This window comes from Trachurus trachurus (genome assembly GCF_905171665.1).
Source record: "Trachurus trachurus genome assembly, chromosome: 4".
In the NCBI taxonomy this organism is placed as follows: Eukaryota; Metazoa; Chordata; class Actinopteri; order Carangiformes; family Carangidae; genus Trachurus; species Trachurus trachurus.
In genome coordinates this window covers 4,683,803-4,709,034 of record NC_139898.1, presented here as the reverse complement: position 1 = coordinate 4,709,034, position 25,232 = coordinate 4,683,803, and the positions used below count along the sequence as shown (strand labels likewise).

The following is a 25,232-nucleotide window of genomic DNA, read 5'->3' as shown; positions in this document are numbered from 1 at the left end:
TGCTGATTTAAGCAGTAAAAGAATTTTAAGGTGCTTAGGAGAAAAGGTTGTTTTATTCACATGTGGTGCAGTTACAGCCTTAAAGAACTGCTCATTTCTTGTCATGGAACATTTTCTCACCTTTTAAGTCATTATTGTGGGGACTTGTATTTATGAATTAACTTAAAACATCAGAGGATGCATCATTTTTAGCATTTAGCTTTTCAAAAACTCCCCAATATTGTATTGTGGGAGTCAGCAGGTTAAAAAACGGGTCATGTCCTGATTCCCACTCCTGGAGAGAAGAGAGAGGAGGGAGAGAGGGAGTCTGACTTCTGTCTGATTGTTCCTGCCTGTTCATTTCCTTTTCCTTTGTCGGAGTAAATCAAACATTGTCCTTTGATTTGACGTGTGATTGAGGAGGTTAGGTGGAGGGAATAAGTGGCCAATGAGCTGGTGATTTACTGGAGTGTTTGCTGATGTGAGCTCACTCGCCCAGCCTGTGTGCAGACCTAATAATGAGTTGTTAAGGGGTCAAGAGGTAAAGGGTTGCTGAACGCGAGCCGTGACCCCTGCTGACCCTGCTGAGTGTGCACCGGAAAACAGAAAAAAGGGGAACATGGCCGCTGTTGGCTGGGAGTGTCCAGCAGATACAGCCTGGACTTCTCATTGGTCAGCAGGAGTGAGTCACAGAGGAGTCAACAGTGAGACACAACGAGAGGCAGAGAGTACGTTTACATGGTCAAAAAAACTCTGATATGAATCTGATTAAGATGACACGAAACTTCCGTGTAAACAGCGATTTCTGATTACCGGTACCTTAATCCAGTTGAGGTCATAGTCCAATTTAACACGAATCAAATTAAGACATGTGGAGTATTCCAGTTTTAGTCGCATTATCAAACACATGTACAGGGCCGTTGTAAAGGGGAGAAAGGTGATGACAATTCTAGGGCCCCACAGCCCAGTAGGGCCCACAAAACCCCCCATTAGACTGATTTTTTTTTACTAAATTCCTCTTATACACAGTCAATCAAAAAAGTGGCGATGAAAAGTCAGGGGGTGGGGGCCCACTTCAGTATTTTTTCAGGGGGGCCAGAATTCCTGGCAACGGCCCTGACCTTAGATTAAAGGTCTGTGGGAGTTTCACTGCATTTTGTGACAGGACAGATACACACACGGCAGGGGTCAGCCGTTTTACAGCTGACAAGAGATATCAAAGAGATACCATGTTACATTAAATCGACTCTTTCCCACCATTCCTTACTTTGTACTCTCATCCAGTGCCTCCAAGTTTGTCGCAGTGGCACACTGTTGCCAAATGAAAGTACAGAATACAGTAGGACCATTGTTGGTGTATGTGCAGATTGCATGACAAAGAAATGGGCCTAACAGCAGTTGAAGCCTCCGCAAAATTAAAAATGAAACCCCCAAAACTGAATGTTGAGGGTGGAATGTTCTGGAGAGAAAGTCAGAGAGTGTAACATAGGCCTACAGCCATGTGTCATCTATAACATGTAAAGTAATGTAAACACCTTAATCTGAATATTGTCTTATTCAGAATAAGGTCAATAGTTGGATTACTGGTGCCCATGTAAATGCAGCCAGTGAGAAGATTTGAGACTTTAATCAGGCACATCACAGATGACTTTATTGTGTGTGTTGTCTCTGTGGTTGATACAGTAAGTGATGTAATCACACTGGAAACTCCCACTTTTTCTTTTGTGACTTCAATTGTGTCAGTAAATGTGTCACATAATTGCAAAACTGCAGTTCCTCTTCCTGCATGTGGAGGCTCATAGTGACATTCTTCAGTAACGGCTTCATTATCACTATAATCGGCTTTTAATCACACATGTGATCTCAACCATCTCTGGGAATAAATGTATCATCAGAGTAAAAGTGGTGTGAACCGATTTCAGGATCGTTTTGTTCTTTGATAGCTAGTCATGAAAAGAGACTTCCATTTGATCACAGTCATAATAACTAATTATTCTGGTCACTTGGTGGCAGTGAAACGAGATCCGAACTCAGTGTTGACATATAATCTCATTATGAAGTCCAACCTCTCCCCACTGACACATCCAGTAGGCTTGGAGCAACATCAGTGTTTACTCTCCTTTTAAGTGACTAACAGGAAAACAAGCCGACAATTACTGACTTGGTCTCTAGGCAGCGAGCAGACACTTACCAGAAAGCTAAAACTATTAAAAACAACTGAGCAGCTAGTGAGAGTGAACAAGGCTGTAAAACTAAAAGTGACGCTGAAACATCATCACACCCACTTGATGAGTCTGCAGTAGACACACACACACACACACAGCGCCTTGATGGAGACAGGCAGACAGATCTGCTCACACCTGAGAATATAAATTCTTATGAGCATGAAAACCATAATAATTAGTGAGCTGATGTGTTGCTCATTGATTAGTGTAGCTTTAAGTCTACAGTGTAACGTAGTAGTTGTCACTGTCCTGACCTGTTTGTTTTAATGTACAAACTCTCAAATCTTTGCTTAGAAACAGACTGGACGTGCTGTGTTGTGATGCTCTAACAAAAGTGCCAGCTCATTACTGTGCTATAAAACACAAACACAGACACACACACACACACACACACACACACACACACACACACACACACACACACACAGGAACATTCATCATGCTGTAAACTCTTCACAAAGGAAATGTTTCTGGCGACGTCAGACATCGCAACGCGTCCAGAAAAAAGAGAGATCTTCTGGTTGGCGTCGTGCCTGAACTCCAGTGTATGTACCACTCTGGAGGCTTCAAAATGGAAAGTATTTCAAAGTTACCGCAGCTCGCTGTTGGACTTTGTAGTGGTAATTTGAAGCAGCTGAGAAAACAGCAGCGCTGCTCCGCTACAGCTCTGAACACTGGGTGATCTGCAGGAGGACTTCAGCGTCAGGAGGCCTCAGCAGCAGCAGCATGCATTCACATACATGCTGTTGTTGTTGCTGAAATCTATTTTTCTTCTATCTGTTATCATAAAACCTACTGTGATGGTAGGTTACCTACTAAGACAGTGGTTTCCAACCTTTATTGGCTCGTCGTGACCCCATTTTGACATCACAAATTTCTGGCGACCCCGCAATCACGTGATTGCGGCCGTCAATCAAGATGCGCCAGCTCATGCTGCATTTTATTTGAGCTCGATTTATATTTGAGAAAGTGAAAGTATAGTATACAGCTGTTTAAGATTGTGTGTGGTGTTTTTAATCATACAATTTTGACCTTTTTATCAGTCATTTTTTTAATCAATTCCGACCCCATTTGAATTCCAGGCGACCCCACGCGGGGTCCCGACCCCAAGGTTGAAAAACACTGGTCTAAGATAAGACGTCGCCCCTCTGTCTGTCTGTCAGCGGGTGTTTGTTGTGAGCCGATGCGTCCTTCACAATGGAAACTGTGATATCTGATGGGATTTCCCTGCTCCGTCTACACTCCCACCCTTCACTGCAGCTCCTGGCTCCCAGGCAGACAGACGGTGTGGTGGTCCAGGCACCGATCCAAAGTCGGAGCGAGGAGCAACGTCTCCTGAAGCTCAACTATGATTTAATTTCACCACCAGAGGAGCTTTCATGTGTGGGCTTGTGACACTGCCAGTGCGTGCTGACATCCTGACCTGAAGTCAGGAAACGCAGACAGGCTTTAGTTTCGCTCGCTGCAATTAAACAACTTCACACACACATGCAGGAGGTTTTTTTTTTCTCCAGCGGTGACATCATGCTCTCATGTAAAAGTGAAGGCTGAATGAATGAGTGTTTGAATGAAGCCAAATGAAAATGTCACAGTTATTAGACTATAAATAGCAGCGGCCCACTCGTCTTCCTCAGACAGGTGATTAACCTGACTGCTGCTGCTGCTGCTGCTGCTCAGAGGCAGTAAAACACTTCAGGAAGTCAACCTCTGGCTTGATTACAGTGTAGCTGTGGCACCTGCAGGCAGGTGAGGGCAGCGTCAGGCAGCCACAATGGATCATTTACCCCCCCCCCCCTCAACTCCTCCTGGTTCCCAGCATCACATTCCAAGCAGTGGTCACGGGGCCCACCTCCTCTCCCACATCAAAGCTCCAGGTGAGGCGAGGTGAGGAGGAGCTCACTCCTGTAGGCACAGGAAGCAGAGCAGAGAGGAGAACAGTCCTGGTTCACTCACTCATGAATGAATGAATGAATGAATGAATGGTTATTTTGATCACAGGACCAAAAAAAATATTATACAACACAGAGTTCAAGGTAGTAACAAAATATAGCTGGTTGAAAAGGGTTTCGGCTGAAGCAAAGTTTATAGCTGCCCAACCTTCGTTTCCCATTTTGTTAAAAAAAAACGCTAACACTTTACTTGAATAGTTATTCATAAGATTGACATAACAGCTGTCATAAACATCAATGAATACTTATGACTGCTGTCGTTAAGTGTCATTCGGTAAGTTATGTCACTTTTGATGCAAAGTTGACATTATTTGAGATGTCCTTGTTATGAGAACTTGACATAATTTTAAAAGTTTGGCAATTAGGTCTGCTATGACAGTTTAAATTGTCTTTATGTCAAGTTGTCAGAACAAAAACATCTCAAACTATGTCAACTTTGCATTAAAAGTGACATAACTTACCGAATGACACTTAACGACAGCGGTCATAAGTATTCATTGATGTTTATGACAGCTGTTATGTCATGGTTTTGACAGTGTTATGTCAATCTTATGAATACCTATTCAAGTAAAGTGTTACCAAAAAAACCATAAGTAGTCTAATGAGAAAGACACATACTGTACATGCATACATACATATACATAGTACATAATACGTCCCCCACCGACAATCCTGTAACTATCCACAAACCTACACAACTCAAAAACAAAACAGGTCGAAATCTCAATTTTTGTTGCTAAAAATAAATGTTTAGTTTCCATACATTACACAGCCAGTATCCATCCTCAACTACAAAAATGTTGATGTTTCACTCCACAGACAGATACCGGTATGCACATACTTTTCAACACGGTCCGAGCATACGGTTGCTTTAACTTCCCTCTCCCTCTTAGGTTTAACCCTCCCTCTCTTTCCCCAAACATTTCTTGGATATTTCCTGGAAGTAGATGTGTAGATTGTGCAGTTTTGCAGTCCACTAGATCTCTGAATTCCAATGCCCTTGATTTAAGAGACAGTACTTTGGTATGCTCATAGTACTGCACACTATGCACTATTCTTATTGCACGCATCACAGTGAGTCACATGGATGATCAGCCTTCACATGCTGGAGGCAAATTATGACACAGAAATGAGACAGATCATTGTAGTCTAGAAGAGATAATGGATTGATTAATCAGTCTCATATGGCAGATAATCAGTGAAAAATCAAAATTGCATTAATTTCCATTTATTTATGGGAATTAAATATTTTATTTGGAAACTGTTGACAAATGCAGTCATCTTTTCTCATTTTTTAGGTTTTACACATAGTTTAGTCTTGTGTTTGCATAAAGTCTGAGGGCCTGAGCAAATTAGATCTACAAAAGAACAGTAGGCAGCTGCAGAGGTCAGGTATTGATGACACCCTGGATCACATGCTTCCCTTAATCCATGAGGCAACTCTTATTTTTCAGACTTCAGAAAGCTGCAGAGCCACAGACTGGGTAGACTGGGTGTGTGTCAAATCTGTGGACTGTGGACTGACCCCTTTAATCTGGGATGAAAACAGTTGTTAGCTGCTGCAGAACCATAATGAACACACTGGTTATTAAACTGACTACAAAATAAAGTTTTGATTAACAAAACTTGACATCCCAAACCTTCCCTCATGAAGGTCCTGTCCCTCAGTAGAAGCTCTCAGCAGGCGTCCCTCTGTTCTGTCATTAGAAACAGTCTTGTGCTCCACCTGCTGCAGCGGCTCAGCAGCAGCAGCAGCAGCAGCAGCAGCAGTGATCAGCTGGAGGACGAGGACGAGGGCTCAGAGCGGATTACCGGGGGAGACGGGTATTATTATGATGTGCCTACTGGCACTGGGACTCTATTCTTTGTGTTTTTACCAATCAGACCTCAGAGGGACTTTCTCCAGCGGCTCACGCTGAGGGAGAGAGCCGCGGCGTCGGCGTTTCGGGGTCAGTGAACGCGTTTCACTTTTTGAGTGTAGGACTTGTGACACGGGGACAGAGGAGGAGCTTTGTCAGAGATGTTGTTTCCTGCTCGAGTCAGGTGAGTCGCGGTGTTTGTTGTTTGCTGACGTGCATCCAGCTCTTCATCTGAAGGTGATGCTGTTTGTTTCCACCGTCTGTCGACTACTTTATTGTCCTTTTTCATACCCATCACAATCCTGCATCTGTTTGTTCTTAGTACAGAAAGGTTTGATCTAATGCCTGACTCAAAATGACACTGATACCTGAATGGAATCATGTTTAACTAAAGGAAACATCTCCTGTCCTGTGCATCATTCAGCATTCCTCTACTCCCTCCATGATCCTCCATTGTGGGTTAAGCGGTCAGTGTTGTTTCAGCGGTTTGGATTAACACTCAGACTCTCCTGTAGCAGACCATAAACAGATTAGTTTAGCCCAAGTCCAGGCGGCCTGGCTGGGCCATCTGTACCCAGCGCTGGGTGGGGAAGGGGACACAGGGGGTGGGGGAGGCGGCGGGGGGAGGAGGAGTGTGCAGGAGAGCAGATGTTCCTGTAGAGCTGTAGGTCACAGCAGCAGTGGAGCTGAGGGACGTCGCTGTGGAGACATGAGGGACACGAAGGCAGATGAAGATGACACCGGCTGATTTCATTCAATAGTTTTATAAACACTCGGCTCTGTCATGGCTCTAGGATGCTGTCTGGTGTTCTCATCCCAAGGTACTGTATCATCCACTAGGGCTTTAACTCAGCTGCTGCATGTCTGCTGGCTCTGCATGTCCAACAAACAGGATTGAGGTGAAGAAATCCTTCCTGTTAAAAGGCTCCAGCCTGAATATTTTTTTGCTCGGTTAGCTCAATCTTTATGTAACAGCGTGTGAACAAATCCCTGCATGCTCTGACGCTCTGTCGTTCGGGATTTTGTGCACAAGTTCACACTTACACGGCTGACTCTGCACAACGTGAGCTCACCTGTCTCCCCGCTGCATGAAGCACCCGGACAGTTTTCTCATCTGACCTAATGCCTGACATCTGTGGCCGTGTTTTCCCAAAGGGGCCGCGGGCAAAATTGTAGGTGTGAGAGTATTGTGTGTGGGTATATGAGCGGAGTAAGGGGGTTTGACTCGGCTCCTTGTCTGGGCCAACACCGACTAAATTACAAGGCAGAGGCAGTCTGTGGATGGAGGCTTTCATCCCCTCGCTCCTCCATTGCCCTGCAGGGCTGCTGGGAGAGAGGTGAGGCTGTTGGGGGGGATGATCCCTCTGCAGATGAAGAAGGAGAGAGATTGATAGGCTGTCAGGGCGCAGATTGTAAAGTGTGTGATTTTGTCTCAGCAGGAAGGTTCACAGGATGATTCACGGTAGAAATAAGACGTTTTTTTAAGTTTAAGTTTTTTGCACACTTTCTTGTGTTTCTCCTCCCCCCCGGGGGCCATGTGGCTCATTTGGCTCATCACCGCTGAGGAGAAAGCTGCCGAGAGGTCAATGAGATGACTGAGGGCTGATGTGTTTTCTTTGGCCTCATTTGGGGAGGAAACAGCTGACCACTAAAGGCTCCGTCCATATGGACCTCTGTCTCCATCAGGACGTCTTTAAAAGGCCCCTCATGCACTAAAGCTCCGCTGCATAAAGCACTGACTCACCTCACTAAAAGGCGAGTACTGTCACCGAGCCGAGGTGAAAGGAAGTCCTGATGTGTGCGAGGTAAATCATGAGGCAGGCAGGGAGAGTGTGGATCTGTTGTTGTAGTTGTTGTCAGATGGTTTTTTGTAGTGTTGGAGACGGTGAGTGTAACAGCAGGGCCAACAGTTCACATCTCAGCAGGGAGGCGGGGAGGGGGAGTGGCTGACAAACACTGTCAGAGGATCACATCTCTAAACACATCAGCACTCACACACAGCCAGTGTTGGGCACGTTACTTTTAAAAAGCAGTTGGGCATAGATACTTGTTACTTTAGTTAGTAACTGAGGTATTACATTAGAAAAGTAACTAATAACCAGGAAAAGTTACTATTGTGTTACTTTCTAATAAAATGCACCTATATCAAATTACTTAGACTCGCCCCCCTAATCCCCCTTCATCTGGAACTAACCAACTTTTCTGACTAGTTCATGGGCTGAAAAAAAAGCCTACATATTGTACACTTAAAGGGATAGTTCAACATTTTCGCAAATTGGCGGTGCAAGCTATTTTTAGAATGGCGGAGCTGCTCAGAGCTACGCTACGGAGGCTAATGGAATTTGTTGGTTTCCCCTCATCAAACTCATCAAATACACAATCCAACAACTCCAAAACGCTCTGGTGGACAAGTTGTGACCTGCACATCCACCACGCTCTGAGATAATAATGGAACGTTATGAGACAGAGTTGTTTTTTAGGTAAATTCATGTAAAACCGCTGATGCGTGTTCCTGTCGAGGACAGTTTTTCAGCAAGCAGTCTCTGTATTTGCCTTGAAAACAACTCTGTCTTGTAATGGGGGAAACAATAACGTTTTTGATTACTTGTTACTGAAAAAAGTAGCGCCGTTAATAACGCCGTTATTCCCATCACAGCAGACAGGAATCAGATATTGTCAAGCTGCTCCAGGTTGGAAATGTGGAGTTTGTGTTGAGGTGTGGTGATACGCACATGGATGATCAAATCAAGACAACACCCCAGTGGATAAAAGGAACAGATGTATAATCTGACCTTCACAGTCCTCAACCAGAGGAGGTTTTACACTTCCATACAGTATACAGGTAGATGTCCATGTGTAGTGTGATATAAAGCAGCTCTAGGTTCTCTATTAAAATTGTGAAAGTGGCAAAGCCTCCACAGAGAAATGCACACTGCCTGTATTCAGACACTAAGCCTTAAAACCAGCCGTCAGGGCTTCCTGTGGCTTTTCATCTTTTTCTTTTTTTCAAGATTTTTTTTGCCTTTATTCTGTTATGAGAGAGGCAGGGAGAGTGACTGGGGAAATCACAGTCAAACCAATGATCGGTGCCTTAGGCATAGTCTACATGCCGACATGGGTTGTGCTCCCTAACCACTCGACCACCGAGCACCCACGACTTTTTCATCTCTGATGGAAAACTACACTGACATGGTTTTTGGTTGGTTAAACTACAAATTTATATTCTTATGGATCAGCACCTAAAATAAAACACAGAAGAAGGGGAAAATTGAATCAAACCAAATCAAATTTGGGGGATCAGCTTTTTGAGTAATGGAGGGGAACATTGATCCCACTCTTGTGCTGATAGGCTGATGAGGCTCAGGTACCAGCTCCTCTGTCCATCACTGAGAAGAAAAGCAGCTCTGCTTCATCACTTCCCCCCCGACATCCGGGGCTGAGGAGCCGACACTGCACAGAGCTGGTTTTCAGGTCAGAGGGGTCACAGCCTTCAGATCACTCCAGGGTGTTTTATGGAAAACATCAAGTGGGCCCTGAGCCACAGATAAACTTACAGCCTCTCCTGGGCTCTGCAGCCTCGACACCACGTTCCTTGTAAAGGATCTGTCAAAGAGACGTATAGACCTGCTAGAAAATCCCTCGGCGGCTTCAGTGTGACGCTGCGCTCGGTCGTCTTGACCTTTTGGCAGCTGTGATCGGGAGCTGAACTGTGTCTGTTCTGGGTGAAAGGGACTGAATTAGCTCCTGGCTGGACTGCACAGTAAATGTGTGGTGTGTGTGCACATGCAGCCAGAGCCAGAGGGTCAGGCAGAGCGTGGTGCAGAGAAGCTGCCAGGTCAAGGACAAACCCAGAGACGTTTGGCAGGTAGAAGAAAGACTGACAGATGTGTTTATGTACCAAAGCAAAGGCTCAGCTCTGGTAATCCTCAGTCGTTTCTATTTCTGTTTTGTTTTGAGCTTTTTGTTTTCAACTTCAGTGTTTTTCATGGCAGGATTGTTCATTTACTTTAGTTTCAATTCTTTACAATTCCCAGTTTTGGTAAAGTTTTTATTAGTGCCAGTGTTTTTTCATTGGGGAGAGCATTCAAAAGTGTCCATCTGATTCATAAGAACCAACTCAAAATGAGCTCCTCAACAAAATGGACTATAAAGACGTTTAATTTATTTTATTTTATTTTATTTTATTTTATTTTAATGAGTGTAAATTTCAATATCTACTATCTGGTTATTTCTTAGATTTAGTGAAAAAGAATAACTTTGATGCAACCATACAGTCAGTGTTTTTTTATTCTGTGTCTTATCTGACCTCGGTTTCATCAGTGTCAGCCTTTTCAACATTGCTTCAGCAGTTTCTTCAACTTTCAGCATTCATACACATTTTCTTCAGGAAATGCTCTTTCTTGTTAATTTCAAGGTTTCATATTAAGCACCAGCCAGTCACTGGACAGACCCTGTATGTGTGGTGTGAAATGTGAGAGCTGAGTGTGTCCCCTCTTTGTAACCTGAGGAGGTGTGTGTGTGTGTGGGGGGGGGGGGGGGGGGGGCACTGATATTAGTCCAGGTACTGGTCAGTGTTTAGAGGATGAAAGTCACAGTCTCAGGTTGCATTGATAGCTATTGTGTAGCTGCAGGAGACAGCGCTGCATGGCAAACAGGCTATTGTTCCTGCTAATACTGGATCTGATCATCCTGCTTTTCACTCTCAGGGTTCAAACTCTTCATGAGTCAGCGTTTTATACCCTCCTCCTGCTCTCACGGCTCCACACTGTCGCCTCAGTGGAAAGAGGGTCTTTCCATTCACCTTAATGATGTTAACCGGTGTAATACCACACAAATGCCAGAGTGGAAATTTAAAGATTTTTTTTTTTTTTAGCAGGCTGCCCCATGTAACCAGAGCCACTCACTCTCTCATTATAAGTATATTATACTCAGGACTGACACTGAATCAGTCACATCATTATTACTTATGGAGACAAAATATGAAAGAGCTGAGTCTGTCACTGTCTCACCTGGGTCCCTGGTCTTAAATTATCACACCAAGTTTTGAACCATCTCACTGCGTGTGTGAGTGTGTGTGATGTCTGACCTGCTCTGTCTCTGTCTCTGTCTTTGCAGCCGTGTCCAACCTGGACGTGGAGAGTAAGCTGACGACACATTACCAGGCTCCCTGGCACCAGCAGAGGAACATATTCCACCCCTCCACACGGCCAGCATGTGTGGACGAACTCCACAGGCAAGCCAACCTCAGCCTGTGGACCCTGCACAGAGGTGAGCCTACCACCCCACCCCCCCACCACCCCACCATCCCACTCTGTCATTCCCCGCCAGTACACCTCTGCATGGTTCATTCCTCATGTCATTTAAAACATTTAAATGTTCGACTTTGTGACGTGCATCATTTATAAATCCTCCTCTGGGATACCTGTCTTAACTCTAGTCATGAACACTGGTGGTGACTCTGGTGTCGCTCTGCCCTCTAGAGGACAAAGTGTGTAACTTCCTCCTGGCTGTTGGAGCGATTAAATGGTATATAATGTGATGTAGTGGAGGTGGATACAGTAACGTCTGATTCCGTTGCAGTCAGATCCAGTAACTCTAACAAACTGAGTGGTTGTTGTTGATGTATGGAAGTCATTTAGTCATTCCCCCCTCAGGATGAACACACTTGACACTTAATGCAGTCTGTTATGATGCTGCTTACTACCCACACAATGCATTTACAGTACGTAATACACTATCCGTCAGACTTAATGACTGAACATTAATACACTATTCATCATAGGCCCATCACACTGACTGCTGTGTATTCTGTTGCCTTCAGCCCTTTTGTTTATTGACTCGCTTTATTTGTCTCATCTGAAGTGAAAGGACTCTGTATATCAGGTCTGTCTTATGTTTATACCCACAGGTCAATATGTACAATGAAAGACTCACTGGTCTCCATAACTGTTTCTCTTCAACATCTTCTGCTCTTTCAATTCATTTTTGTGTGTGTGTGTGAGTACATGGAGGTGAGACGCAGCCTGTCTGTGTGTCTTTGCTGCAGATCACCAGAGGAGACAGTCCGGCAGCCGGGAAAGGAGGGTGACCATCTCCATCTCTGCCGTGCCCCCCATGTCCGCGCACCCCTCCCCTCACACCTCCCAGAGGCCAGAAAACAACAACGGCACCAATCTGACAACGGTGAGATGACCAACACAGGCTGCTGACAGCTTCTATAGTGTTATAATAAATGATGTACGGGATATTGTAGAGTGAGCCGGTCGTTACGGAGAAATCAATCACAACAGGATGAATGGAACCCTGATTTGAGACACAATGTTGGTCAAAATATTAATTGTATTGGTTTATAAATTGCATCAAATAGCCTATGACTTTTATTGGTTTATACATTAAAGGGATAGTTCAACATTTTTGAAAATTGGCCCATCGCCATGATCCCCCTAGTAATAGCAGTAGGTTCGTTACCTTTAATTGTTGGTCCAAGCTGCTTTTAGATCGGGGGAGAAGAATACCGAGCGGCGCAGCTACACTACGGAGGCTAATGGAATTTCTTGGTTTTGCTCATCAAACTCAGCAAATACACAACCAAAAAACTCAAAAACGCTGTGGTGGACAAGTTGTGACCTGCACATTCACCACGCTATGAGATAATAGCGGAAAGTTGCGAGATGGAGTTGTTTTAGAGGCAAAGTCGGACTTTACACTCTAGACGGCTGCTCGGCGGAGTGATTTCAAAAGCGCCTGTTTACTGCAGATACGTCCGTATACTACGGCACTGGCTGAGGTGCGCACACTGTGTCCCTCCGACCAGTGGTTCACTGAAGAAAGTAGTTCCGAGTATTTGCTTCACTTCTCTTAACTTTCCGCTATTATCTCATAGCGTGGTAAATGTGCAGGTCACAACTTGTCCACCACAGCGTTTTTGAGTTTTTTGGTTGTGTATTTGCTGAGTTTGATGAGCAAAACCAAGAAATTCCATTAGCCTCCGTAGTGTAGCTGCGCCGCTCGGTATTCTTCTCCCCCGATCTAAAAGCAGCTTGGACCAACAATTAAAGGTAACGAACCTACTGCTATTACTAGGGGGATCATGGCGATGGGCCAATTTTCAAAAATGTTGAACTATCCCTTTAATACACAAGGTAAATCTCCATCCAAATTATTATTTTTAATAACAGACCGTAGAATGCAGTGATTAACCAATCAGAATGGAGCATTCAATAGAGCTGTGTAATAAATATAGGCTACTTGGTTCTCAAACTTTTTCATATCAAGGACCCCTAAAATGACACATATTAGACCATGGACCCCCATTGGACAACATTTTGAAGCAAACACGAGAAATACACAAATGTTTGTTCTGAGACTTAAGAACATTACTTTGTCAGTCAATGTACGTTCAAATTAGGGCACATTGTGGGAATTTGGGGAAATACTGTAGAAAACATTTAAACAAAATTTTCTAGAAAAAAAATGGTAAAAGTTTTTAAAAAAAGTTTTTTTAAAAAGTCTAGAAAAAAGTGGTAAGGTTTCTCAAAAACAATTCTAGAAAAAAGTGGTAAAATTCCTCAAAAAAAAGTGTTTAAAAATTCTAGAAAAAGTGGTCAAATGTCTCAAAAAAAATTCTCAAAAAGACAAAATTCTAGAAAAAAAGTGATACAATTTCAAGAAAAAGTTGGGGACCCCCTTGAACCCTCTCAAGGACCCCTGGGGGTCCCCGGACCCCACTTTGAGAACCATTACTGCCTATGAAGTGTGTCACTGTATTCACATGATAATCATTTTTAATGTTTTTTTATGTTATGGGTCCACTTCACTTTTGGAAGTGGACATTCCCTGTTATTTATTTGATTAGACCTGATGATGAGGAGTTACATTCTTTATAATGCACAGATGATTGTTGGACTGTTGGAGGTAAATTCACCTTCTCTTCTTTACAAGCAGCCAGAGAGAGAGTATAAAGCTGCAACAACACAGTTAGCACAAACACAGGTAAAGAGGAAAGTGGACTGTTTGTGTGTTTAAATGTAGCATCAAGCCATTTAATTTTTTATTTTCCCACCCTGCCCCAATAATGTCACAGTCCACATCTTCCTCCTCCTCCTCCACATCTTCCTCCTCAGTTGACCCGTGTGTTGTCTGTATCTGTTCATGTCAAATACCTCCATGTTCATTTCTGTCATGTTTTTGTTTCCCTGTTTTTTTTTTCTTTTTTTTTCTTTTTTTTTGTCCTGTAATTCAGTTTGAATCCACCCGCTCCTCCTCCCCCACCGAATGTTGCCGCTTCTCCCCATGGAGCAGAAAGGTATTGGTCCCTCCCTCCCTCCTGGCTCCTGTGCTCCTTCTAACACTATATTTCACAACTCCTCACCTGTTCTCCTGTGGTTGACTTCTTCTAATTTACATAACAAACCTTTTTTTATAAAGTGCATGCCCTGTGAATGCAGCTCTCCCCCTCCAACCCCCCGGCAGCGGCCTCCTCCCGCTCCACCCTGTTAGAGACAGTTTGTCATGAAACCACTTTTTAAAACGCGACGCGTGACACATTTACGTCCTCAGACGGTTGTTGTTGGGGGGGGGGGCAGTATGTTTGCGCCAGCAGTATGTGAGGAATGCATGTGTGCGAGGCTCTGTCTCAGCCGCCCAGCAAGCCTCATGGGTTTCTCTAATGATAGGGTCCACTTCTCCGAGCTCGCGCCTGTGATTACCCATGATTCCTCTGTGCTGCGGTTTCCCCGGTGCACCCATCCCTTGAACGAGCTAAAAGCCTCATGTTCTCTCTGCGTGCTCACTAAATATATCGTATCTGATGCCACTGTGAGAAAGAAAGGAGCCTGTGGACAGGAGGACAAACACCAAACCCTCTCATCCTGCATGTATCCACTCTTCTTCTTCTTCCTCTTCTTCTCCTCTGTCTGTCACTGTCTCTCTTTCACTCTTTCACTCCTAAAAAAAAATCGCCTTTCTGTTCTCAAGACAAATCAGCTGTAAATGGTCTCCCTTTGATTTCCTTTTTTTCTCTACTAGTTGGGAGAAGTTTCCAAGGAAACGGGTTTCTTTTGTGGCTGGGGTTTTGTCAGGGTCTCATTGGTCTGCTGGGAACAGAGAGCACAAAGGCTGGAGAGCTGCCTTTAAATGGGGGTGGGAGGTTGTCGGGGTGTGGAGGTGGAAACCAGTTGAGCCTGAGAATCATTTCCCAGTTTCACATGTGGCACTCTGTAGGAATCTCAAGGTAAGACTTTAATAGACTTAATTCATTTAGCATGGAGGGAGAAAGTTGGAGGCAATCTGTCAAAAGTTTGAGAATCTGAGGAGGCCCATGGAAAAAAAAAAAAAAAAGGCACGAGGAGTCTGAGTGGAGGACTGTGCAGTGATTGATACTGAAGCCGGGGAGGAATGCTGCTGTGAAGTATTTCCTCTCAAATGTTTCCGGAGACTGGTTATTATGCAGGAGACTCACATAGGTGCCACAGACCGTCGGAGCATGAGCTCAAAGTTTCCAAAGTAGCACGTTGTGACTGGAAATCACTGTTTACACCGCTCTGTCCCGTGCATTGGTGTTTAACATGTGTGATACACAACTCCCTCTGGTCCAGGATACATTCAGGGCCTCGGTGCTGTGAGATTGGTTTTCAGTGTATAACACCATTTGGTTTTAACACATCTGATTTGAACTCCTTTGTACAATTATGCATGAGGCTGCTGAGCAGAATCTATTCTTGTTCTTTCCACTCTCTCTTTGTTTCTTTCTCCAAAGCATGGTTTTTATTTCCATTACTTAATGTTTTCTCTAAACTCGGACATGAAACTCAGCTGCCGGAGGGGTGTGTTTATTGATTTACCACGGCCTGTGCTGCAGATTAATAAGAAACTAATCTCTACATCTAGCCCTCAGCTTTTTCCCAGATAAACACTTATTGGCAGCACCAGAGCACCAGACTTTAAATCACCGCACTCCACACGTCTCCCTCTCTGGAGCTGAGTTTTATATCAGCGCTTTTTTAACTCTGCTGTACCATTTCTCATGTAATGCCACCTCACCGTAACACCCTAACAATGCCAATATCCATCTGTTGCAGGCTGCGCCCTCTGACCCCGACAGTGACGGGGTGGCTCTAGGTCACCGGTCTAAGTTTCCCATCCCTAACACCCCCACCACCCTGGACAAGCAGACTAACTGGTCTAAAGCCCTGCCGCTGCCCACCCCAGAGGAGAGAATGAAAACCAATTCCCAAGTCATCAACTCATGTGTCATCCCCATTAATGTGACTGGTAAATTTCCAAAAACCACTTGATGTTTTATGTTTGAATGTGTTTATAGGCTCAGGCTTCTTCTGTGTTAGAGTAGACTTTCCTCAAGGAAGGAGTTTGGCATTTGAGAGTTAGAGTTTGACAGTTAGAAGCTTCAGACCAGTCCAGTTTCTTCAGCCAGAAACCAGTTAGCCCAGTATGAAGACTGGGAACAGCTAGCCTCGCCCAACAGAAAGTGTGAAAATGACTATGTGTGTGTGTAAACAGTGAGATGTAACGTTTGAATCAGCAAGGTTCAGAGGTGGATTTTCATACCTATGACAGGCTGCTTCCACTTATGTCTAGTTTTAACGCTAAGCTGAGCTAAACCAATCATCTCCTGGCTCCATTTAAACAGTCTGACACATCTCATGTCTGTCAATCTTCTGATTTCACTCATCGGCAAGAAATCTAATAAGCACATTTCCCAATTTGCTATTCCTTTCAAATAGTGATTCCCAGCAGCTCTAAAGCCCTCAGACACTCTAGAGCTCATAATTTGTACAGATCTAACAAACAAGACATGATATGGTAACACTTTATAAGAAGTACACACTATTAAGCATTAGTTAAGCATTAATAAATACTGAATTTATCATTTATAACACATGAATACTCATCAGTGTAGTTTATAAATACAGTTAGTGCTTATCAATGATGAGTAAAACATTTTTAACTGTGTTTATAAACTACATACTAATGAGTATTCATGTGTTATAAATGATGAATTCAGTATTTATTAATGTTTAACTAATGCCTAATAGTGTGTACTTATTATAAATTATTTCAGAAATTTTAAATCAGTAGCAGTTTCCTGTTAATTTCCCATCTTTGTGCTAAGCTAAGCTTCACGTTTACTATTGGTTCAGTCACAGTGAATATCAGTGTTATGATGTGGAGGAAGCTAAGAGAAGGTAACAGGTTCCTGCACACAGACATCTACCGTGTTATTACTACATCGGCTGTATAGAGTTCCTGAACAAAATATAATCACATGTATTATTTTCAAGAAATGTGTGAAAATCAGTCGCTCACAATTGGACTACAGAGACTTAGTGTCATGGTGCAAGTCATGCTTTGGGCCCATTGACTGTCTCTCTCTCGTGCTTTGATGCTCAGTGCCTGTGATTGCACAGAGATGAGCCGCTGTGACCTGAATGCCAATTAGTTGTGTCCAAACTGTTGAAAAGGCCTGCCCCATGTTATTTACTCGTGCTCCCATTGACTCAAAGGGACAGTTATACGCCAGCGCCGGCTGAGTCAGAGACAGTTGAGGATAATAAAATTTAAGAAAAAGGCACATTGTAAGAAAACTCCAGCAATTGCTATGGTGCTGAAAAGCCTGACCTGGAGTCACATGGTAGTCATAATGCACGGTGGAGGAGAGGCAGGACAACAAGCAAGCAGCAAACACAAAAAGCAGACGCTGAGACTCTCACAGCAGGATCCGTGCTTCGGTCAGTAAACACAGATACATGGGCATTTTTGGCTGATGATCAAATACTTTTTTAATTTTCTTTACATATCCTGACATGTTAGAGGTAGATAAGTCCAGTCAGTTTGTCTTCTGTGGCTCTGAGCTCCATCGGGGTAACTGTCCTCTGCTCCTCCTCGCCGCTGTTTCTGTAGAAGCGTGAGAGTTAAAGAAGGAGAGTCGCTGAACAAAGATTCCTCACATGTCCTGTCTCCGTTCGCAGGGGTCGGCTTTGACAGAGATGCCAGTGTGCGCTGCTCGCTGGTTCACTCACAGTCGGTGCTTCAGAGGAGGAGGAAGCTGAGGAGACGGAGGACGGTCGCCGGGGTTCCCAGGCAGGTGCAGCAGGATCTAGGTATGTCGGTTGAACGTTGTCAGTCGCACACTTGTGACATGTGAAACTGAATGCAATCTCTCTGTGTTACTCTCTGTGATATGATGTCTGACATGGATTCATTTTGACAATAAGGCAGCAGGGTCTAAATGACATGGCATGGCTTTTTCTTCATTGACAAGACAAGACCAAGTTTTTCAGTTGTATTATGTTGTATAGCCTATTTCACATAATAAAAACTATATGAAATATAAAAACATCAATTAGTGATTGTTTTTTTATTTTTCTGTTTTTAAGGTAGGCCTATTTTATTAGATAAATGACAGCAGACAGATTAAAAGAGATCAGTGTCACTATCAGTGCCTTAAACCTTTTAATAATATTAATTTATCTCAAGAATATGATTTTAGTGTATAAAAATCAACTTTAGTTTTAATATCTAAAGCTTAAATTCATTTTCTAATGATTTTCTTTTGCTTCTGTCAGACTCTGATGACTCTCCAGGATCCAGAGAGCGCACAGTGATAATTCATGCCAGTCCAGACATCACACCTTCCACCGAGGAGCTGGCCAGCCATCTCAGCACCAGGGACTCGGGCTGTCAGACGGAGGACTTTCTGATCTCAGGAGCTCCGTCTCGGAGGAGGATCAGGGCCCAGCGGGTCCAGGGAGTCTCCGTGTCTCTCTCCCACTCGGCGGGCAACATCTCCTCCCTGCCGGACGCGGCCGAGGCCATGTTCAGCGCCTCCTTGGGGCGACTGCGCTCCAGGAGCCTGCCGCGGGACGGGAGCCGGATGATGGACAACGGGCACAACGACAGCGACGACGACGACGACGATGACGATGATGAGGAGCTCTCCCCCTTTGACACCGAGGACTTCCTGCCGGGGCCCAGGGAGCTGATTCTGAAGGACGAAGAGGAGAGCACGGACGACCAGGCCATGTCCGAGCACCAGCTGAGTCTGAAGTACAAGCAGCTGTCTGAGAGTCCGGAGCGCAGCTGGATGGAGCGGACCCGGTCCCAGCTGCCCAGGAAGGTGGACATGGGCAGCTGCGAGATCTCCTCCAGCTCCGACACCTTCAGCAGCCCCGTCCACTCTCACGTCTCGGCCGCGGGGATGCTGGGAGGTCAGATGGACCACAAGGACGACCACCAGTCGTCCAGCGGGAACTGGAGCGGCAGCAGCTCCACCTGCCCCTCGCAGACTTCAGAAACCATCCCCCCCGCAGCCTCCCCCCCTCTGACCGGCTCCTCCCACTGCGACTCCGAGCTCTCGCTGAACGCCACCACCCACCACAACGACGAGCAGCCGGGCTTCATGCTGGACCACTACCCGGGCCTCAGGACCCAGCGGGCAGGCTCCTTCTCCTCCACGGCTATGGACATCCTAGAGGAAGCGGGGGGCAGCACCCCCGTGGAGCAGGAGTGGGGCTACCCCACCCCGGAGCCTCCGCACCCGCAGGACTTCACCCCCGAGCCCAGCAGAGAGGCGGAGAGCAGCCTGGGCTGCCCCAGCTTCACCAGCATGGCCACCTGCGAGAGCAGCTTCTCCGACAAGCCGCCGTCGGAGAAGGCGGACACCGTGTCCCACTACTCTGTAGACACTGAAGGCTACTACACCTCCATGCACTTTGACTGCGGTCTGAAAGGCAGCAAAAGCTTCACTTACAACTATGCAGCCTCCAGCTCCGACTGCGGCCTGTCCGACCTGAGCGCTCACATGACTCTGGGAAGACGCTGCCTGTCTTTAAAGAAACCAAAGGCCAAGCCGTCTCCGCCCAAGAGGAGCTCTTCCTTAAGGAAAATATGCAGCGAGGGGAACATCTCTGAAGGGAAAGAACCAAAGATTTCATGCGGGCAGCAGCCTCCTCTGTCCTCCAAGGACAGGAGACTGCAGCTGGTTTTATCCGGGTCTCCGGGTCACCTAGAAACCTCTTCGCTGGGCAGGGAGCCCCTGGTGGTGTGGGGGATGGAGGACTCGGAAGATCTACCCGACTTAGGTGTTTTTAGCTCCACAGACACACATTCGTTTAAAGACGATGGGGTGGTACAGTCGGACTATGCAGATCTGTGGCTGCTGAACGATTTGAAGTCCAGCGACCCGTACCGGTCTTTGTCCAACTCCAGCACGGCCACCGGCACCACCGTCATCGAGTGCATCAAGTCACAGGAGAGCTCAGAGTCCCAGACCTCCCAGTCCGGCTCCAGAGCCACCACGCCCTCGCTCCCATCGGTGGAGGGCGACTTTAAACTCACCTCTCCGGAGAAGCTGGCCGGCCTGGCCAGCCCCTCCAGCGGCTACTCCAGCCAGTCGGAGACCCCCACCTCCTCCTTCCCCTCCGCCTTCTTCCCTGGGCCTCTGTCGCCTTCCAGCGGGAAGAGGAAGCCCAAAGTCCCGGAGAGGAAGTCGTCTCTGTCGTCGCTGTCCCTGCAGTCGACGCCCTGCAGGGACGGAAGCTCCTCAAAGAGAGAGCTGGAGCTGCCGGTCATCCCCCCCTCCCACCTCGACCTAAGTGCCCTTCACAGCGTCAACAAGCCGGCCGCTTACAGGACGCAGATCCAGATGCTTCACCAAAACAAACAGAAACCCGCGGTGTCGCCCAAACCCGCAGCGCCCACCAACCTAGAGGCGTTCGGCGCCCACCCCCTGTCCATCACACCCACGGTGCTGCACTCGGTCCAGCTCCGGCCCGTTGGCGGCGCGGCCGAGGGAGGTCACGAGGACAGGGCGGCAGCCAAATTCAAATGTCCCGCTGTGAGCTTAAAAAGCAGCAAATCGTCAGAGCTCAAAGCACCACTGTTTTACAACTCACATCATCATCACACGTCCCCCAAGGAGCCGTGTGAGTCGGTGTTTACCTCAAACCAAGGAGACCTTGCACACGGAGAGGCGGCGTGTCAGAGGGACGGCGTGGCGGCTCCCAGCCTGCGGTCGGAGCCGACGGCAGACACACAGCAGGACACGGTTGATGGGCTGGAGGAGGAGGAGACCTGCAGGGCGCAACCACAGTCTGAGCCTCTGCACTGGCTCAGACCGGAGCCCTGCCAGGAGCGGGCCTGGTCCGCACACGCTTCACCACAGAGGTCGGACGGCGTGGATAAAGTGCCTGCTACTGACGGCCAATCAGAGCCGCCGCATGTGAGTCCGGTCAGTGATGAAGGCTGCAGAGAGGAGGAACATGAGTGGTCAGGTGTTGCAGCAGACAGTGTCTCTCAGGACGGCACGGAGGACGTCACAGCAGAGACAGAGGGGGACGACACGAAAGGTACTTTTGGATCTGATGCAGGTCACACATGTCATGTATTTGAACCGTTGAAACTGGTTCACACAAGTTAATGGACTTAATTGAACCTCCACCTCAGGGTGGGTGACAGGCAGCTTCAGTCACAGATTACATAAAAAGAGCAACTCCATAGGTTCATATTAAACAACTGTTTTGATGAGTAAAAAAAAGATTTTAGGCTTTTAATTAAAGTAATTTATTCAACTAAAACATAAAATATATGTTTATCTGTGTCACAGCTGAACTAGGACATGCACACAAATGCACAACTCCAGAGACAAAGTACAAATCAACAACTTTTTATTAACAAGGTGTAAAAGGAAAATGACTCAATAGAGGAAAAACACTACTATCGCTAAGAAACAAAAAAAAAAAGATATTATTATTATAACCTTTATTTAACCAGGTTTGCCCCATTGAGATCCAAGATCTCTTTTGCAAGAGGGACTTGGCCAAGAATGGCAGCACATAAAGTTTCAACACATAGTCACATTAATCATAGACAAAAAAACAAAAACAAATTGAATACAAATAACAATTGAATTTATAATATTAGTTAAATTAATTTACAAGATTAGTCATAAAAAAAACAAAAAACATTTGCACTCCTGAAGCCTGGATGTAATGGGATTTATCATGGACTTGAATACACTCAGAGATACCAGACTTTGGAGTTTGAGCTCTGACTGCAAAATGTTCCATGTACTCTGAGCAGAAAGTCTAACAGCTTTCTGTCCCATTTCTGTTCTGACCTTAGGAACAATAAAATGACAAAAGTCCTGAGCGGAGACTGTAGGCCCTGTTATTCAAGATTAAAAGGGATAAGATGGAATCAGCTCAAGAATAGACTTGTAAATCAGCACATAAAACTTCTAAAGATAGACAAAGTATCACAATAATACAAAACCTGAAAACAACTAATCAACCAAACCAGATTTCTTGGACATAAATCAAGTCTTTTGTCAGTTGGACAGATTTGATTGGCTAAAATAAGGAGTTTCCTCCTTCTCTGGATCAACCTGCAGAAGAACGTGTGTTAAGAACATGTGTGTTTACTCATGTTGACTGATTTGTGTTGACAGACTCCACAGCCAGTGACAGCACAGCGTCCCCACAGAGTGATGAATCCAGGCCCGAGGACGACAGCGTCTTCCTGTCCCCCACCAAGACTCGCACCACCGAGGATCTGTTCGCCATGATACACAGGTGAGTGTGTCAGTGTGTCTCAGTGTGTTTCTATGAGTGTGTCTCTGTGAGTGTGTCTCTGTGAGTGTGTCTCTGCTGTGCAGCGTCACAGAGATGATGAAGTCTCCTCCTCTTCCTCAGGTCCAAGCGGAAGGTCCTGGGCAGGAAGGACTCCAGTGATCTGGGTGCGAGGAGCCGCCTGGGGGCCGCGTCGGGGAGCGTCCCCCCCAGCAGCAGCGCCGCCAGCAGCCCCATGAACACCCCGACCTCTGCCGCCTCCCCTTCCCCATCCTCCCCCTCCCCCTCCCCCTCTTCCTCCTCCTCCTCTTCCTCCTCCTCCGCCGGGACCCCCCCGGGCCTCCAGAGGGTCTCCGGGCCCATTTACAGGAACGCAAAGAAGTCCAGCACCTCCAACGAGGAGTTCAAGCTGCTGCTGCTCAAAAAGGGCAGCCGCTCCGACTCCAGCTACCGCATGTCGGCCACCGAGATCCTCAAGAGCCCCATCACTCCCAGATCTCCCGGAGAGTCTCTGACGGAGTCTCCCAGAGGCCCCGAGGAGCCCCCCCTCTCCCCTCTGCAACAGCTGCTGCTGCAGAATAATTCAGACCAGCAGCTCCCCAGCCCCAAAGTCAACACCGAGGGTTTCTCCCCGAAATCCTTCCCCACGTCGGCTGCTTCCAGGCAGGGCCGCTCCCGGATCCCCCCGCCGGCCAACAGCAGCCGCTACGGCATGCGCGGCAGACTGTTCTCTGCGCCCATGCAGGCCATCTCCGAGGGCGAGACCGAGAACTCGGACGGAAGTCCTCACGATGACCGCTCCTCACAGGGCTCCACGTAGAAACACACAAGTGTCGGGAGTTTGGGAAATTCTTTTTTTATTAGTTTACAGAAAGAAAGAAAAAAACACACCAATGGACCAGAGTGAGTTCTAATATATATATATATATGAGATGTAGTGAGAGCAGGAGCATTGATGAAGCTCATGTGGAACACTGGGGAAAAAATCATGCTATTAAAAAAACAACAGAAATTAGTTTTATAGTTGTTTCTGTGGATCAATTAGATTACCCATGTTCAAAAAAAAATATTTTATATATAAAACATTTTTAACAACTCACTTCATGAAATGAATGAATCAGGGACCCAGGTTATTTAGATTCTGCATCCTGTGAAACAAATTGATATATCAAGAGATATTAAAGGATGAACTCCTCTTCAATTGACAGCTAACACAGGTTGAAACATATTTGGCACATTTCCCAGACAGCCAGCTGACTCCTGCAGCCCACATAGTATTTTAATGTCTAATCTCAGCTGACCTGAACCTCTCTGAAATTCACTATTTTTATCAGTATCTTGAAAACAGACTATTATTTTATATTAGCTCTATGTATTCTATGAATACCTTTGTAATTAAACACACAGTTTGTACATTTCCTCCAGCCAGTTACACCAGAGTTATTTTGATACCACTAACTGAACATCAGGACTAAACCTGTGTGAGAAGCAGCAGGAAAAAACAATGTGACGCCTCAGTGCATCTGTTCAGATCTGATGTGATGTCCGTGTACGATCTTCAGTCCTTTCTAAAAGCATCTAGTAAATTATATCAAAGATGAGTCTTTTATTACAGCTTTTTTTTAAATTCTCATGCAATAACATGAGTGAAAGAGGTGAGACAGGAAACGTCGGAGCCAAGCACTAACTCGACAATCTCTGGAGACAAGAAGGAGGCAGGTGTAAATGTGGAGGGGTGAAAAAAAAAAGTGATCAAAGAGGAGGAGGTTGGGGAAACAGGAGCGCTGTGAGTGAATGAGGAGGTCATATGTTTAAGGAGGAAAACGTAACAGTGGTCATTTCTAGTTTGCTGACTCGATGTGTTTAGGAATTGTTGAAAGAGGCAAGTGGAAAGTGTTGAGCAGGATCAAACATAGAAATCTATTATTTTTACAAGAAGTGACGGAGCAGCTCTGTGCGGAAGAGGATTAGGACGGCTGTTAAAAAAGCAAGCCTTTTGCTTAGAATTCTGACGTTTTTCTCAGGATTCTGATGGTTTAAAGTCAGAATTCTGAGAAAAAACTCAGAATCCTGAGTTTAAAGTCAGAATCTTGAGTTTAAAGTCAGAATTTTGAGAAAAAAGTCAGAATCCTGAGTTTCAAGTCAGAATCTTGAGTTTAAAGTCAGAATTTTGAGAAAAAAGTCAGAATCCTGAGTTTCAAGTCAGAATCCTGAGTTTAAAGTCAGAATCTTGAGTTTAAAGTCAGAATTTTGAGAAAAAAGTCAGAATCCTGAGTTTCAAGTCAGAATCTTGAGTTTAAAGTCAGAATCCTGAGTTTAATGTCAGAATCCTGAGCTTAAAGTCAGAATCCTGAGTTAGAGTCAGAATTCTGAGAAAAAAAGTCAGAACTCAATTTTTTTTTTACAGTGGCCCTAATCCTCTCCCGTAGCTCTGGGCCTCAGCGGGGCCCGGCATCTCTGTGAGACTTTCAGTTGTGATGGAGGATGTAGGGTCAAAATTGGGAGCCATAGGTCTGCGATGATGAGAGGAAGTCCTGGGTTTGGGGATGTAGCTTTCGCTGCTATTACGTACCAGACAACGCTTGGTCTGATTTATCCCCCCATGGAAGATCTGTCACATCATCTGTGTCTGAA

At 45.6% G+C, this 25,232-nt stretch overlaps 1 protein-coding gene across 1 annotated transcript in view; it reads left to right on the top strand.

The window, feature by feature from the left end:
- nhsa (Nance-Horan syndrome a (congenital cataracts and dental anomalies)) overlaps window positions 1–23,418 on the top strand; it is a gene marked incomplete at its 3' end in the record, with an annotated part of 60,300 nt that extends 36,882 nt beyond the window's left edge. Inside the window, exons 2-9 of the mRNA XM_083969848.1 lie at window positions 11,128–11,280; window positions 12,059–12,195; window positions 14,255–14,317; window positions 16,092–16,284; window positions 18,000–18,131; window positions 18,597–21,377; window positions 22,478–22,601; window positions 22,722–23,418. Coding sequence (XP_083825974.1) covers window positions 11,128–11,280; window positions 12,059–12,195; window positions 14,255–14,317; window positions 16,092–16,284; window positions 18,000–18,131; window positions 18,597–21,377; window positions 22,478–22,601; window positions 22,722–23,418 — 4,280 coding nt within the window. The remainder of the gene's footprint in view (window positions 1–11,127; window positions 11,281–12,058; window positions 12,196–14,254; window positions 14,318–16,091; window positions 16,285–17,999; window positions 18,132–18,596; window positions 21,378–22,477; window positions 22,602–22,721) is intronic.
- Between the last annotated feature and the right edge of the window lie 1,814 nt (window positions 23,419–25,232).